This window comes from Durio zibethinus, chromosome 12 (genome assembly GCF_047325235.1).
Source record: "Durio zibethinus cultivar Kanyao isolate XHJ-2024 chromosome 12, ASM4732523v1, whole genome shotgun sequence".
In the NCBI taxonomy this organism is placed as follows: Eukaryota; Viridiplantae; Streptophyta; class Magnoliopsida; order Malvales; family Malvaceae; genus Durio; species Durio zibethinus.
The window spans coordinates 4187126-4202267 of record NC_143173.1 but is presented as its reverse complement, the minus strand read 5'-3'; the positions used below and the strand labels follow the sequence as shown (position 1 = coordinate 4202267).

The 15142-nt window shown below is 31.6% G+C and overlaps 2 protein-coding genes across 11 annotated transcripts; both read left to right on the top strand.

The window, feature by feature from the left end:
- The first annotated feature begins 2061 nt into the window (after positions 1 to 2061).
- Positions 2062 to 11489, top strand: EMB976 (Tetratricopeptide repeat (TPR)-like superfamily protein). Of its 10 annotated transcripts, none has more exons than XM_089769152.1 (11): positions 2062 to 2817; positions 3569 to 4973; positions 5125 to 5436; positions 6013 to 6117; positions 6200 to 6287; positions 6371 to 6492; positions 7454 to 7518; positions 8827 to 9393; positions 9803 to 10008; positions 10994 to 11067; positions 11272 to 11489. In XM_089769152.1, the coding sequence occupies exons 1-8, from the start codon at positions 2281 to 2283 to the stop codon at positions 9382 to 9384; spliced, it is 3192 nt and encodes a 1063-aa protein (XP_089625278.1). In that variant the 5' UTR covers positions 2062 to 2280; the 3' UTR covers positions 9385 to 9393; positions 9803 to 10008; positions 10994 to 11067; positions 11272 to 11489. The 10 variants fall into 10 exon arrangements, with proteins under 10 accessions (XP_089625278.1, XP_089625280.1, XP_089625282.1 ...); XM_089769154.1 differs by having other exon boundaries at positions 10958 to 11067; XM_089769159.1 differs by having other exon boundaries at positions 2311 to 2817; positions 3553 to 4973.
- A 906-nt stretch (positions 11490 to 12395) lies between these two features.
- LOC111295843 (NADH dehydrogenase [ubiquinone] iron-sulfur protein 6, mitochondrial-like) lies at positions 12396 to 15077 on the top strand. The gene is made up of 4 exons (XM_022889601.2): positions 12396 to 12449; positions 12715 to 12998; positions 14329 to 14413; positions 14743 to 15077. Exons 2-4 carry the CDS (start codon positions 12882 to 12884, stop codon positions 14850 to 14852), a joined length of 312 nt encoding a protein of 103 aa, XP_022745336.2. The 5' UTR covers positions 12396 to 12449; positions 12715 to 12881; the 3' UTR covers positions 14853 to 15077.
- Positions 15078 to 15142: the final 65 nt, after the last annotated feature.

Sequence of the window (15142 nt, the reverse complement as noted above, 5' to 3'; positions counted from 1 at the left end):
AATGAAATAGTTTTAAATTTTAAATAATATTATTAAATTATAAACAATTATTTACGAAAATTATTGGTAAAAAGTTTTAATAAAATATATTAAACTATTTATCTTTTGTTTTTTTTTTTTAAGTAAATATCTATTCTTCTCTGCATAAAGTATCTCATGAATATGTGTATCAATCAATTTTAAATTTTCATGAAAAAAGTTATAATAATTGAGTTCTACTTCAAAAATATATGAACGACCTATCAATTCTTTCAATATTTTTTCAACTTTGGCATCTCCATTTTCTTATGAATAAGTTTTATATAAATTTAATTAAATAACATTGATATTCATATAAATTAAAAAAATTATTTTGAATATGATATAACTTTATTTTTCATTTGAAACAATTGTTTAGCTGTATACTCTAGAATTCAATGATAGTAGGACTTTTTGTTATTTTTTGATGATAGCAGGACTTTTTGCATCTTTACTGAATCCATCGTCCACTACAAAAATAAAAAAAAAAAAGAAATTTAACTTGATAAAACTTTAAAATTTTAAAAAGAATAATACTTTTACAAAAAAATAGCAAAGGAATTTGTATTCAATAACAAAAATTTGAAGAATAAAACATTTGTAGAGAAAGAAACAGTTTTACAACTTTTTTGATTAAAAAAATGAAATAAATCAAATTGGTATACAACTCTATGATATCAATTAATCAAAGCATTGTTTTTATTTTAAACGAATGGGAACTATTGAATAAATAATTAATTAAAAGATAAAATATATTATCTGATTGAGTGAAGAATCTGTAAAAAAAAATAAAAGGTCTGCAAACAACAACAAAAAAATATAAGAATATATGTGTTTTTGTAATTTTATATTTTGTAATATATAAAAAAAAGTCAAAATTAAATTAAGAGAGCTTATCTCAACAAAATAGAAAAGAAAAAATAAATCCACCTTAAATGGAAGAGCAACAAAAGAGTAATGCTAAAGTCTGTGAGAAGATAAAATATTATTTGGAAAATAAGTTGAATGGATAGACGTATAGAATCAAGCTATATAATTTTATTTAATCCATAAATATATTTAAATAATAATTTTTTTTATTTAATTATCTTATATTTAAATTGATTTTTCATTTAAATCTTAATAAACTTTAATTCATATATATTTAATTAGTAAATTTATCTATAGATAATATCTAATCAATAATAATAGTTAAATTTTAGTATTTTATATCTTTATCTATAGTTTTTTTGATATTTTATATCTTAACTCTATTCATAATAGAGATCTTGAAAAATTTCTACTACTAACATTTTTATTTAAAAGATATGACAAAGTTTATAATCTAAATGGAGCTCTGATAAATAATTTTTCAAATATATCATAAATTTAAATCATAAAATATTTTTATAATTGTATAATTAAAAAGTGTATAAATTATTTTTCAATTTTGTTTTAATTGCACATAAAAGACTTAAGAGACATTGTACCAAAAACAAAGAGGTTAACTCCAGAGGAAATTGAAGCAAAATGACTATAATTTTGTTGCTACCTATTAAACCCTTGAATGCTACATAGAATATAACCATTTGCAAACAAAGTTGCATGTAAAAATAAAATAAATTTTTATTATTACAAAAGTTAGTTTTTAATTTTTAATTTTGTTTCCTTTAGAATCCAATCTAGCTTTGTCACTTTCCTTCCACCTTCCAAATACTATGATTTTGTTAATATTTTTTGGCAAAATTTTGTTAAATCTAATCTAATATAAAAATGTTGCTTGAAAATTAATTATATGGATATAAAATTTTTAATTATTTTCTAATTAATAAATATTGTGAACTCAACAATTCTTTATAAAAAATTTTAATCTTAAAATAAAGTTTCATTTAAATGAGTGATGTTATTAATTTTGATGAATTTAAAATAATAATAAAAATTATTATAATTGCGATCGAAAGAAATTATTAAAATTATAATTAAAAATTTTTTTTTAATAAAAAATTTATATTGAATAAATTTAATTTAATTTAATATTTAAATTTAATTAATAATGTAATTAACAATGCAATGCTCGTAAGTTCTGTTACGGTGCGGTGAAGGCCAAAACCAGTTTATTTCTGATAACAGCCAGCCCAAGAAATTTGGGTCAGGCACGCAGAAGTTTTAAGTTTCTATGTTATCTACTCATGATTTTCAATTCCCTCCCGTGGCACCAAACCAACCTTTGAAGTTGAACTGACTGAATTCCTTGCTTTCCCAGGAAACAAACACACTGAACAAATGGACTCCCTCAAGTTTACCTTCCTCTCCAGCACAGACCATCTCTACCCTTCATTTCCCCTTCCAAAACTACCCTCAAAAAAGCTCAAAATCCCCATACACTCCTCAATCCGCCGGGACCAATTTTCCCTCAGCGACGGCGACCCAACAAAACCGAAACCCAAATCCAAAAACCCCAAAAACCCCCTCTCCGACGACAACGCGCGTCGAATCATAAAAAAGAAGGCCCAATATTTGAGCGCGTTGAGGCGTAACCAAGGGTCACGAGCCATGACTCCGAAATGGATAAAGAGAACCCCTGAGCAGATGGTGAAGTATTTGGAAGATGAGAGGAATGGGGAGTTGTATGGAAAGCATGTCGTGGCGGCGATAAAGGCGGTGAGAGGGATGGCAGGGAGGAGAGAAGGGGAAGTTGATGTGAGGAGGGTGATGGGGAGTTTTGTGGGGAAGTTGAGCTTTAGGGAAATGTGTGTGGTTTTGAAAGAACAGAAGAATTGGAATCAGGTTAGGGATTTCTTTGCTTGGATGAAGTTGCAGGTTAGTTTTTTCAGTTGGTTTTCTGCTACTTGTATGCTTCCTTTAGTTGTTAGTATTAGCAGTATTTTTCAGTTAAAAATTTTTCCAAATGATTACACTTAACATTGGAAATGCTAAACATAAGTCCAAATAATCTGGATAAGATGCATTAAATCTTGGCCCTTGCAGTTTGTATCTTTCACACACAATGTCATTATTTCTATCTTGCCATATGTAAACCTGACAATTTTAAACAACTCAGTGACACTATATAAAAACGAGATGAAAAAAGACACGAAAATGATACGGTTTAAAATTTTAGCGAAAACCTTATATAAGTTTGGTAAAAATAAAAGAAAAAATGTGTTTTGTGTTTGGCATGTTGACATGATTATGACACGATAATTTTCATGTTTTACACTTGTTAGACATGAAATAGACAGACATAGATATACAAATTGTCATATCTATCCCTATGTTTGGATTTGGACCATTTAGCACCTTCCAATGAACAAGCTAATACGACTTCAAATATATATTGTTTCCTATACAAGTAAAATATTGTGTTTTCCTATTAGAAAAATGGTAAACTTTTATGTTTTAGTCATTCAAAAATAGTTTAATACTTATGTTTGTATCTAAATACAGTATTTGCTTTTTGCTTCTAAAGGTATTATGTTTAGCTTTCTTAAAGATATGAAAAGTAATTATGTTGGTGTCTTCCAAAATGTGGACAATAATACATTGTAATTATAGACTTGTGTTTGAACAGTTGTGCTATCGCCCAAGTGTTATTGTTTATACAATTGTTTTGCGAGCTTATGGACAAGTTGGGAAAATCAAACTGGCTGAACAGACCTTCTTGGAGATGCTTGAAGCAGGATGTGAACCTGATGAAGTAGCTTGTGGTACCATGTTGTGTACATATGCTAGATGGGGACGTCATAAGGCTATGTTGTCCTTATATTCTGCTGTGCAAGAAAGGGGAATCACACTTTCAACTGCTGTTTACAATTTTATGCTGTCTTCTTTGCAAAAGAAATCACTCCATGAAAAGGTCATAGATTTATGGAGGCAGATGGTAAATAAAGGGGTGGCACCTAATAGGTTCAGTTATACAGTAGTAATCAACTCACTTGTTAAAGGGGACCTTTGTGAAGAGGCTTTCAAGGCTTTTGATGAGATGAAGAAACATGACTTTGTCCCCGAGGAAGCAACTTATAGCCTGCTTATTAGTTCGCACACTAAAGATGGTAACTGGCAGGAGGCACTAAGATTATATGAAGACATGAGATCCAGGGGAATAGTTCCAAGCAACTACACATGTGCGTCACTTTTAACTTTATATTATAAGAGTGAAGATTATTCAAAAGCTCTATCTCTTTTTACTGAGATGGAAAGAAATAAAATTAGAGTTGATGAAGTTATATATGGTTTGCTCATTAGAATATATGGCAAACTTGGGCTTTATGAGGATGCTGCAAGTACATTTGAAGAGATTGATCGGCTTGGCCTACTTAGTGATGAGAAAACATATCTAGCAATGGCGCAAGTCCATCTTAATGCAGGAAATGCTGAGAAGGCTTTGGATATTATTCAAATGATGAAGTCTAGAGACATTTGGTTCTCTAGATTTGCTTATATAGTTTCATTGCAATGTTATGTCATGAGTGAAGATCTGGATTCTGCTGAAGTAACATTTCAGGCTCTAGCTAAGACTGGACTTCCTGATTCTGGTTCTTGCAATGACATGCTCAGATTGTATATTAGACTCAACTTGACAGAAAGGGCCAAGAAATTTATTGTCCAGATAAGGAAAGATCAAGTAGTTTTTGATGAGGAGCTTTACAGGACAGTTGTAAGAATATATTGCAAGGAGGGAATGCTAGAAGACATCGAGAGATTGACAAAAGAGATGGGTGCTAATGATTCATACAAAGATAACAAGTTTATTCAAACAATTTTTAAAGCTATGTGTGGAGAATACCTGGCACATCAGAAAGTTAAAGGCAATGTGGCCTCTGACCAACTTGACACCTCAGCTCTTGGATATTTACTTAGGCTCTATTTGGAATGTAAGGATTTCAGGAAAATAGAAGAAATATTGAAGTTGTTGCTTGAGACTGCGGGTAGCATGTCTGTATTAACTCAACTTGTTAGCAACTTTATGAAAGAAGGTAAATATTTGTTCATTATTGTAATAAATATATTTTTTATTAATTTATGGAAATTTTTTTTAATTTTTTTAAAGTTTGTCTATCTGTGCATCCAATGTGGAATTTAGGGTGGTGTGTTTCACTTGAGTGTTGATTTTGATTTCTTGAATAGGTGATATATCCAAAGTGAAAGCTCTTAATGGTCAAGTGGTCAAGCTATGTTGCAGTGTGGATGATGCAACAATTGTGTCTATGATTGGTCTATATGGGAAGGAACAGATGCTACAACAGGCCCAAGACATCTTCACTGCAGCCGTGGATTCTCCCAATTGTGGGAACTTGATATATAACTCAATGATTGATGCATATGTTAAATGTGGTAAACCTGAGGCAGCATATTCACTGTACAAAGAAGCAATCAAGAAAGGGCATGATCTTGGAGCTGTTGCCATCAGCAAAGTTGTCAACTCTTTGACTAATTTTGGTATTAGTTTGTAACAATCCATAAGAGCTGCAAAATATTTCTAGTATTTCTGAGGGATCATCAGGTTATAGCATATGCTTTATATGAGAATCTTCTAAGTAATTCACAAATAATTATCCACTATTAAGAATTAATTGCTAGCATGTAATCATTTTGGGTTCAAAATTCCTTGCTTATAATGTCTCTAAAGTTTTAGTAAATTTATATTTATAAGGCCAGCTATTGTTGATAACAAATGATCTCAGATGATACGTCACTGTGAAGAAACTTCAATGATTTATCATAAGAGCTAGACCATACAAGTGTCTTTGAAATTTACTCTGTAAAGCTGAAGAGTGTAACAATGGTTGGGATATTTTTTAGAGACCTTTTTTGTTTTCAAAAATTTATTCAGTTTTTTTACCATTTATTGCCAATTAGTTTTAAAAGATTATAATCTAGTGATAGTTTGCTGGTGTGCTCATCTAAAATGTGAAGCAATCTTATGGTTTTTTCTGTTGTTTCTTGGTTTAATATGCTGTTGTCTCTGATATACTGTGTCACTTTCAATGAGTAACATGAGCAATCTTTCCCCAGGAAAATATCAGGAGGCGGAAGAGATGATACGATTGAATTTTCAGGACAATTTGGTACTTGATACTGTAGCATACAATACATTTATCAAGGCAATGCTAGAAGCAGGTTGCTTAAGACATCCTTGATTCACTGCCCATAAATGTATCCCACAGGTCAAAGCTAGCAATAATTAGTTAAAACTTTGCAGGCAAATTACATTTTGCAACCAGCATTTATGAGCGTATGCTTTCCATGGGAGTTCCTCCATCAATTCAGACATTTAACACGTTGATTAGGTAAGGGGTTAACCAATGAGAAATAATTTATCAATGACTGAACGTTGATGTGACAGTTGGAGTCTGGTCATTTCCTGATGCAGTGTGTATGGACAAGGTTGCAAGCTGGAGAAGGCAGTGGAGATGTTCAACATGGCTCACAGCTTGGGCATGACTCTGGACGAGAAGGCATACGTGAATCTTATTTGCCATTATGGGAAGGCTGGTAATTGTTTATTTCTTATATGTGAAGACAATTTGGCAATATTAATTAGAAATATTATACCAATGGCACTTTATTTTTGACTCAAAACACTTTATTCCCTGAACTTTTAACTTCTAAGACATAAACCCTGATCATTTCAAAAGGTTATGGAGTCATGCCTACTGTGAGGATCTGTTCAAATGATAAAAAAGAAGTTGCTTGAAAGAATCAAATGGTAATCATATCAATTTCTCTTGATTTCTTTTTCTAATTTTTCCTTTCTCCCCAAACCTCATCCTCTCTCTTCTTCCATTGCCTCTGCCCTTTTCCTTCTGTCACTCTTGCTGCCAGTTTATGGTCTTTTAACTTCCATCCTTACTCCTTCCAGAGAGGGACATTATTGCTGCTTATGATAGTTTTATCAAGTTTTTCTTATATAGTGGTAGAGTTATCTTAGATTTGATTGGCTTTAAATTTGATGTATGTCTTATGTTAATGTAGTAGCCGGAATTAGAGGTGAAGGGGCTAGAGTTCACTGTCATGAATCTTTAAAAGCTTTTCTTATGTTACCAAAGTATCTAATTTCATAGCACACATTAAAAGTGATAGCAGCTTGCTCATTGAAGACTTTTTAAAAGGCACTGATCGCTCTTGAAATAGATTGCTATATTATTTCTTGGGTTTTTCCTGGATTGCTGCACATTTTTATGACATTAAGAAAATCAATGAAGACATTGTCATTTCCAGTACTTTGTCTACTCTTTAGCAGTTTGTGGAAACATAGATGATATATACTATGAAACAATCAGGTGCTGAATGTCATTGGCTGTAAAGGCTGTAATGGAAGTGCTGACCAAATTCACCTTGAATGGCATTTATGATGATATATGTCTGATTATTGACTTAATCTGCTAGATGTTCTGGTCAGCAGTTAGATTTTGTTGTTTCTGTTCACTGCATCACTAGTTTAATTGTTTTCCAGGTAAGAGGGATGAAGCTTCGTCATTGTTCACTAAAATGCAAGAAGAAGGGATAAAACCAGGAGTGGTATGTTTATTCCCTGTTGAGAAAGTATAAGGAAACTAGAATAGATACCTAAGTACCATTTGGTTGCTAATAATGTCTAAGGATGATTGTTTTCGATAGCCTGGTTGATTCATTACTTTGGCTCTTTGGCCACCTGATTGAAGCATGGGACACCACATGAAAACTGTGCAACTGTGTGTCGCTATGTATGTTTGTGTATGCAATTTACTATATTTGGCATTAGAAATGATTATTTTAAAAATTTTAGAAATGACATCTTTCAATTCAACAATACATTCTGGCCAAAAAAAACTCAGCACCATATTAGGTAGGCCATGTTTATATTCTTGTTTCTTGTCAGAGTCTCCCATTGTTATGATCATATTGTAGAAGGATGGATTTTTGCCTCAGATGCTGTAGAGGCTCTGCAAAATGATATGTGAGCATGGTACTGGCTGCTTCTTTTGATTTTGTTACTTTCATATTTGATACACATTGTTTTGAGGAACTTTAAGCATAAATTATACATGTTTAGTATTGATGTTGGACAGATTTTTGGCTGGTCAATTAGGGATTTTTGGGTTACAGCTATGGTAGAGATTAGAAGGGTTTAGGAACAATAAGGGTTTAATTAATTGAGATTCGATCTCAAAACTGGTAATTTGAGGGTTTTGGCTGGTAAGGACTGATATAAAAATAGGGCAAGAATTAGGGGTTGGAAAGTATATGGAATTGGATTTGGGTTACAAAGGGAAGAATATGCAAGCTCAAAGGAAGAGGCTGCTTGCTGTGAATGGTAGGGCAATTGTACTGTATTATGGGGAAAGAGAGTGATAGAGAAGAGGAAAAATTTTTAAAGGAAGCAGAGCATGATATCTTCCCAGGTATACATGCCTCAATAAACCAAAGCTCTCCTTATTTGATTGATTGAAGCTACATATGTGTTTAGGTGCATTTACTGCTCCTAAACCTACTAACAAAAGGGTGCCTAATTGGAAACTAAAACAAAACTAACCTGAGCTTCAAGAAAATAACCTAAACTCTTAGAAACTCCTAAAAGATTGACCAAACAGAACAATTAACCAGCAGCATAACTAACCGTAGGGCATGGAAGTCAGCTGAAATTAATATCCTGCCTTTGAACCCTAAAATACAGAAAAGTCATGATAGAAGATCCTGAATTCCTTAAATTGAAATTAAATGGAAAAAGAGTACTAAATTAAGGTCATAGTGTATCTTTTAATTCTGAATTTTAGATAACAATTTTACTTAATGAGCCATTGATCTACTCTTTTGGTGCTTACTGTTGCCTTTTCTGGGGAAATGCAGGTAGGCTACAATATTATGATCAATATATATGCTAGTGCAGGACTATGTGACGAAGTTGAGAAACTTTTTGAAGCCATGCAGAGAGATGGTTTCTCGCCTGACTCCTCCACCTATCTTTCCCTTGTTCACGCTTATACTGAGAGTTTGAGATATGCAGAAGCGGAGCAAACTATAAGTACTATGAGAAAAGTGGGCATACCCCCAGCTTGTGCTCATTTTAATCATTTATTGCATGCTTTTGCAAAAGTAGGGATGATGAGGGAAGCAGACAGAGTTTATAAGGAACTAATTACAACTGGTCTAAGTCCTGACCTGGCATGTTACCGCACCATGCTAAGAGGTTACATTGATTATGCATTGGTTGAAGAAGGCTTAAACTTTTTTGAGCAGATCAGGGATACTGCAGATCCAGATAGGTTTATCATGAGTGCAGCTGTGCATTTTTACAAGCATGAGGGAAAGCAACCTGAAGCTAGAAGTGTTCGTGATTCCATGAATAATTTAGGGATCCCATTTTTGGAAAACCTCAAAGTTGGATCCAAGATGAAAACCTCTTGATTTTTAATGGTATCATTTCAGTACGATGCTTCGGGTTCTGAAATTCTCTTCATTTTTAGTTGATACCTAGCTTTTTTCATCTATGGAAGAAGGCCATTATTTACTAGGTTATATTACCCTTCGTTTTGTTTTCCTTTTCCTGCCTCAGATTTGTTTTGTTTTTTTGTTTTTTTGCTTTTTTTTTTTCACTTGGTTCTCCCCAGAAATTGGTTCATAATGCTTCTTTCATGTAGGCAAATAGATTTGTTTGACTTTACAAAATCATGATTTTGTTGTCCAAAATTACTACCGGTTATTGCATCTGCATATTTGCCTTTGTGTGGTCATGAAATGTTTTTAAAGCCTCATGATTTTTGTATGTTTTTTATTATACATATCACTGGGAGGATAATCAAATTCAAAACTGAATTCTTGGCAGTGTATGACATTTGTCTCTGTGCTGACTCGAAAGGAATGAATTCTGGCCTGGACATTGTTGCCCAATATTGAGTAAGGAATTGAAATATGGCTTGAAGAAGTGAGCTAAAAGAATGACTTTGCATCATTCTGGACTAATTGAGGCTGAGATCACATCTTATCATTTCCTTGTGACAACTATAATTGGCATGGAAGTTGAAATCTCAGGTTTGTGTACTTAAATAAACATCTCAATTTGTCCAAACCGTCATTTTAATATAATATTTCTATTTATTCTCTTTAGCTTGGAAATATATATTGTCTAATCATCTTTTTCTACTTGAAAATCTCTTGGTCAATGGTATTAGTTGTAAATAAAATTTCCTTATTGTCAACTGTCACTTAAAATAAGAGAAAAAAGGATCAGTTTCACATAAACTTTAACCTGTGGCATCTGAAAAAATACACAGAGAAATGGACTTTCTTTTTAATGCCAATGACATCTGGTTAGTTTAGCAGCTGTGGAGAAGCAAACATGCACTGTCACTGAAAACAAAGGTTAGAAGTCGACAATAATTGATGACTGTATGACTGAAGTCCATTTGCCAACCAAACATAAGTTTTGTCATTAAGGATCTTACCAGATATTTGCAAACTGGGGATCTCAAGATAGATCAATCATTTGGCCTTTGATTAGTCTGAGTCATGTGTCACTCAGTGATGTTGTAGACATGAGAAGAAACCTAAGAGGATTTCAAAGCAGTTGGTTATCTCTACTGCTGAAATGACTAGACTTTGGAGTGTTGGTTGGATCTCTCCACCAATTACTTTAACCTCTTGAACAGAATTAAGCTTTAATATTCCTTTTTAGTTCTAGAAGCCACAGCATGAACACCCATACATGCATGCATATACACATCACATCAAGAGTTCACCATATGTCCAGGCTAGTGGTTTTTGTCCACCTTAAAATATGATTTTTTGAGTGTTTCTATTGCTGACAATTTTACTGCATCCTGTGATGAAATGAAGATTTGGTGAATTTCTTTGTGCATGTTTGATATTGGACATCACTCTAAAGTCTCAATTATTTTCTTATATAAATATCTCCAATACAGCTTCCGGCATGCATATAGGATGTAGGAGTTAAATCCTTTCAGATTTCATTTTATTGTAGGCAATTGAAGGTTTCCTTTTAAAACTACCTTTGCAGCCATAATTGAACAGCAACAAACAATGGTAATCTGCTCCTTTGAACTGCCAAGTGTTGTAATTCTTGAAGATATGGTGAGGATGTTATTCTACTTTTGTTGTAAATAAAACAAAATCAAGATTTTTATGTGCTTGAATATTTATCTTTTCAATTGGTTGATTAACATGAGTTTTTCTTATATGTGGGTTTGATATTTCTTTCTTTCTATTGTTTATTTACTTTCTTTTCTTGTCCCCCTTCCTGTTATGTTGATGATTGTTCCTTTTGTCCTTCAACAGAGGGAACATTTCTGGTTGGTGATGTTAGCAAAGTAAGGTAAAGAGATTAAAGTAATAAAGGGGAAAGCATAAAGTATTGCACAGACTCTTATATAACAGTGTTCAAAAACTAACTTTGATGGAGTCATATAACAATGCTTTATGCTTTATGATGTTCAAGAACATCATCCTCAAGTTGTAAGTCATATTTGTTTAATAGTGATCTTAAGTTCAATGTCTTTGATTTTGTTGTTATGCCATCCATGTATGTTACCTCTTGCATTGCCTGCTTGATTTTCCTCTCCTTCAAATTAATTGAATTTTATTTCTTGCCTAAGAAAAGGATGGTGCTAATGAAGCATGAAATTGTTTGTACTACTAGCTTTATGATACTCTTGCATGTTGCTTTAAGTTAGATGTGGTAATTTTAAAAACAATATGGTTAAATGATATGAAAACCATATACAAAAAAAAGGCATTTATAAATTTGGCAAAAGAAAAAAAAAAAAACATATATATATATATTATATGGCGTGATAATACGAATTATAACACGATAATTTTCATATTTTAAATATATATTTGAAGGTAATGTTTTACCGTGATGATAAGATTATCAGAGTAATTTGATTATAAATGATCTTACACTCATATTTGGTATAATATTATAAATAACTATTTTTTGTATTACAGTACAAAATATTTAAAATAACTTTTAAAAATAATAAAAAAATTAATATTCATTGAATGAATAATTTATGAAATAATGATGTCATTTAATAGAAAATTATAAAGTCTATATCAATGTTGATGAAAATAATTTTTGAAAAGCTATTAATAAGTAAATTTATTATCTTTTTCGGTAATAGTAAAAAAATGTACAATAAGTTATCAAATGAACTAAGCCAACGAATTAAAACTTGATTACTCAATTCATTAAAAATTTTAATTTATATTAAAAAAGAAACAATTTAATTGAAATTTATGGATAAATATAATTGGATTAGCTTTTTTTATTGTAATTAAGAAAATCTTAATGATATATATCGAAAGGATGGCTCTATATTATAATTTTAATATTATTAACTTTAATCGTATAAACTTTTTTGTTAATTGATTTAGTCATATCCTTTTTTGCAGTATATCTGCCTTCTTGCCGATGATAGTATATGGAGTTGCAAACTTGCAGTTGTATCAAAGTAATTCTCTGCAATAATTCGTTTACAATACGTTATCAATATAATTTTTAATTTTATAAGCAAAATTAAAAAGAAATCACATCATATGTTTATTTTAAAATTATTTTTTATTATATTTTAAAGATATGTGTCACCTTATTAGATTAATGGTGGAGTCTAAAAATTTTATTAAAAATTATGAATTCTCAATTTGTTTTTTATTATCCATAAATTAAAATAGTAGTATACAATTTTGGCTTTATTTATTTATTTTTTTGGGAAACAGAATTTGGGCTTTGTTTTTGTTGAACTATTTCTGAATTGAGCTCAACATCCATCGACGAAAATTGAGCCCAGCTATCTTTCTCTTTGGACTAACTAAGGCGCGCTAATCATTCTTTCTCTCTTTCCAATTCCATCACCGAGAAAGACCAGGGAAAATAAGTTTAAAAAATGGCGTACTCGGGTGTTCTCAAAACCCTAATCAGATCATCAAATTTGGGATCTACGACTCGAAATTTCAGTCTTGTCGGCAGCCAAATCAGCAATCACACTGCCAAATGGATGCAGGTATTTATTCCCTTTTTTTTATTTTTTAAAAAATTTTCTGCTGAATTTTTGTAGAAGATTAAGGTTAATTTTAGGAATTTTATGGGTTTTATCTGAAAGTATTATTAAAAAAGTAAAAATTAGAATAAATTTGATTTTTTTATTCTGGCTTTTCACATTCTTTGTAGAATTTGATGAATTCAGTTATTAGGGTATTGACTTACTAATATGTTTGATTTCTTTGATTATTTACTTTTTTTGGCTGCTAACAAACTTAAATTTTAATTATCCGATCAGAAAAAACAAAAACAAAAACAAAATTTTGGAATATTTTACCTTTTCTTTTTAAATCACTAAAATGTGTAAAATCAACTTTAGAATAGGGATTATTAATGGATTATCTGATTATTTGTCCTGAGACTGCCTTATATTTTCATTGTTTTTTTTGCTAAACTCTGATATATCCAACACGTCAAAGCCCTTTTGATCTTGGCCTTTATAGTTACTAGAAGAAATTCAATTTTCAAGTAGATGACCTGTGTTTGTTTGTCAAGTGTTTTACCTCCTGTTTGGGGTTCTGAATTATTTGAAGACGTGCTGGCAGATTGTAGTGACGATTGTCTAAAAGAATCAAAGCATAAATGAATTCAGCACTGATTACATGGTTATAAACAAAGTAGAATGCTTTGCAGAGGTTGTTGGCTTGTGCCTTTGCATATTTGATATCTGTTTCCCATTGATTTAGTACTTCGATTTAGAGAAGACGTTCAAATTTTGAATAGCCTCGATCTGTTGAATTTTTGGCACCTTCTTATTTTCCTCTTTCCATTAGGGTACTGATTTTGGTTATTCGCCTTGAAGATTTTGATGAGGCAGTGATACTCGTGATTCCCTTTCAAAGCTTCTTTAAGATTGTCTGCCTGGTCAATGTCTTTGATACTGATTTAGTATTTTTAGTTTTGAATAGATGCATCACATAGACAGTTTGTTTGCATTTTTGATTTCATGGCTATTACGCTTTAATTGTACTGCTTGTTCCTTTAAATGTATGCATAAATACCTTGTTACATAGACATGGGTGTGCATCCCAATAAGGATGCCTCATGTTTTTGGCATTTTTTTTAATTATTTTGTTACACCTATAAAATTTCAAATTTTCTAAAAAATATGGTGTATGTTGGGGTAAAGTCAAGTCCGTATAACATAGTACATGCCCTATCAAACATAACAATAAAAACATGTCAATTAAATGATTGGCACTTGCCTCCGAAAATGAAAAGAAGGAAACGAAGCGAAGATTAAAATAGAGTATGTAATTTTGAATGTTTTACTTTTCTTTCCAAATTTGCAGGATACAAGCAAAAAATCTCCAATGGAGTTAATAAATGAAGTTCCTCCTATCAAGGTTGAAGGCAGGATTGCAGCTTGTGAAGGAGGTTATTGTCTGATCCTTATTTTTGTTTACACTTTGCGAACAAGCTGCTTAACAGATGAATTATGTACTAGTACAATAAGTTACTTAAAAATCATATTTCATAAAAATGAGCAAATTGCTAAGATGCGTTACTAACAGATAGTTATTAAATAAAAGTGAAATCATGCATTTTGGTATATATGAAAGTTTAATTTGTCAAAATTTTGCTTTTGCTAACAAGTTAAAACCAAAAAAATCGTAAATAAGAGGATATAATCTACATAGGTTGCTTGAATTTTCTTTCTGATGCTCACAACAAGTTTTCCTGGTCTCTGTTGTTTCTGGTTGTAGACAATAATCCTGCTCTAGGACACCCAATTGAATTCATATGCCTTGACTTGAAAGAGCCAGCAGTATGCAAGTATTGTGGCCTGCGCTACGTTCAGGAGCACCATCACTAGAAGTGTTGTGATGTTTTATCAGGCTATTCGGGTAATTGTTAGTATGCAGTACCCATGGCACTCTTCTCTGTTTCAGCCCTTCATAACAAATTCGAAATACCGAATTTAACGTTTCTTATTTTAACCCTAATGTCTAGTTTCCTATTTGCATAATTGGGTTAATATCTCATATTTCTCAACTTGAGTTGTTGTTTTCTTATTTCAATAAAATTCAAATTTATATTAGTGAGGCCCAATGATCAGGGCATAGCATATCTCTCATGGAGGCCTTATATTAGTGAAGAATTGGG

What these genes read in the sequence shown, in the direction of transcription:
- EMB976 (XM_089769152.1), top strand. Translation starts at nt 2,281, where the DNA reads ATGGACTCCCTCAAGTTTACCTTCCTCTCCAGCACAGACCATCTCTAC. An exon ending in ACATTTAACACGTTGATTAG is followed by an intron (nt 6,288 to 6,370) that starts GTAAGGGGTTAA and finishes TTCCTGATGCAG; the next exon opens with TGTGTATGGACAAGGTTGCA. An exon ending in TTGCCATTATGGGAAGGCTG is followed by an intron (nt 6,493 to 7,453) that starts GTAATTGTTTAT and finishes ATTGTTTTCCAG; the next exon opens with GTAAGAGGGATGAAGCTTCG.
- LOC111295843 (XM_022889601.2), top strand. Translation starts at nt 12,882, where the DNA reads ATGGCGTACTCGGGTGTTCTCAAAACCCTAATCAGATCATCAAATTTG. An exon ending in ACACTGCCAAATGGATGCAG is followed by an intron (nt 12,999 to 14,328) that starts GTATTTATTCCC and finishes CCAAATTTGCAG; the next exon opens with GATACAAGCAAAAAATCTCC. An exon ending in GATTGCAGCTTGTGAAGGAG is followed by an intron (nt 14,414 to 14,742) that starts GTTATTGTCTGA and finishes TTCTGGTTGTAG; the next exon opens with ACAATAATCCTGCTCTAGGA.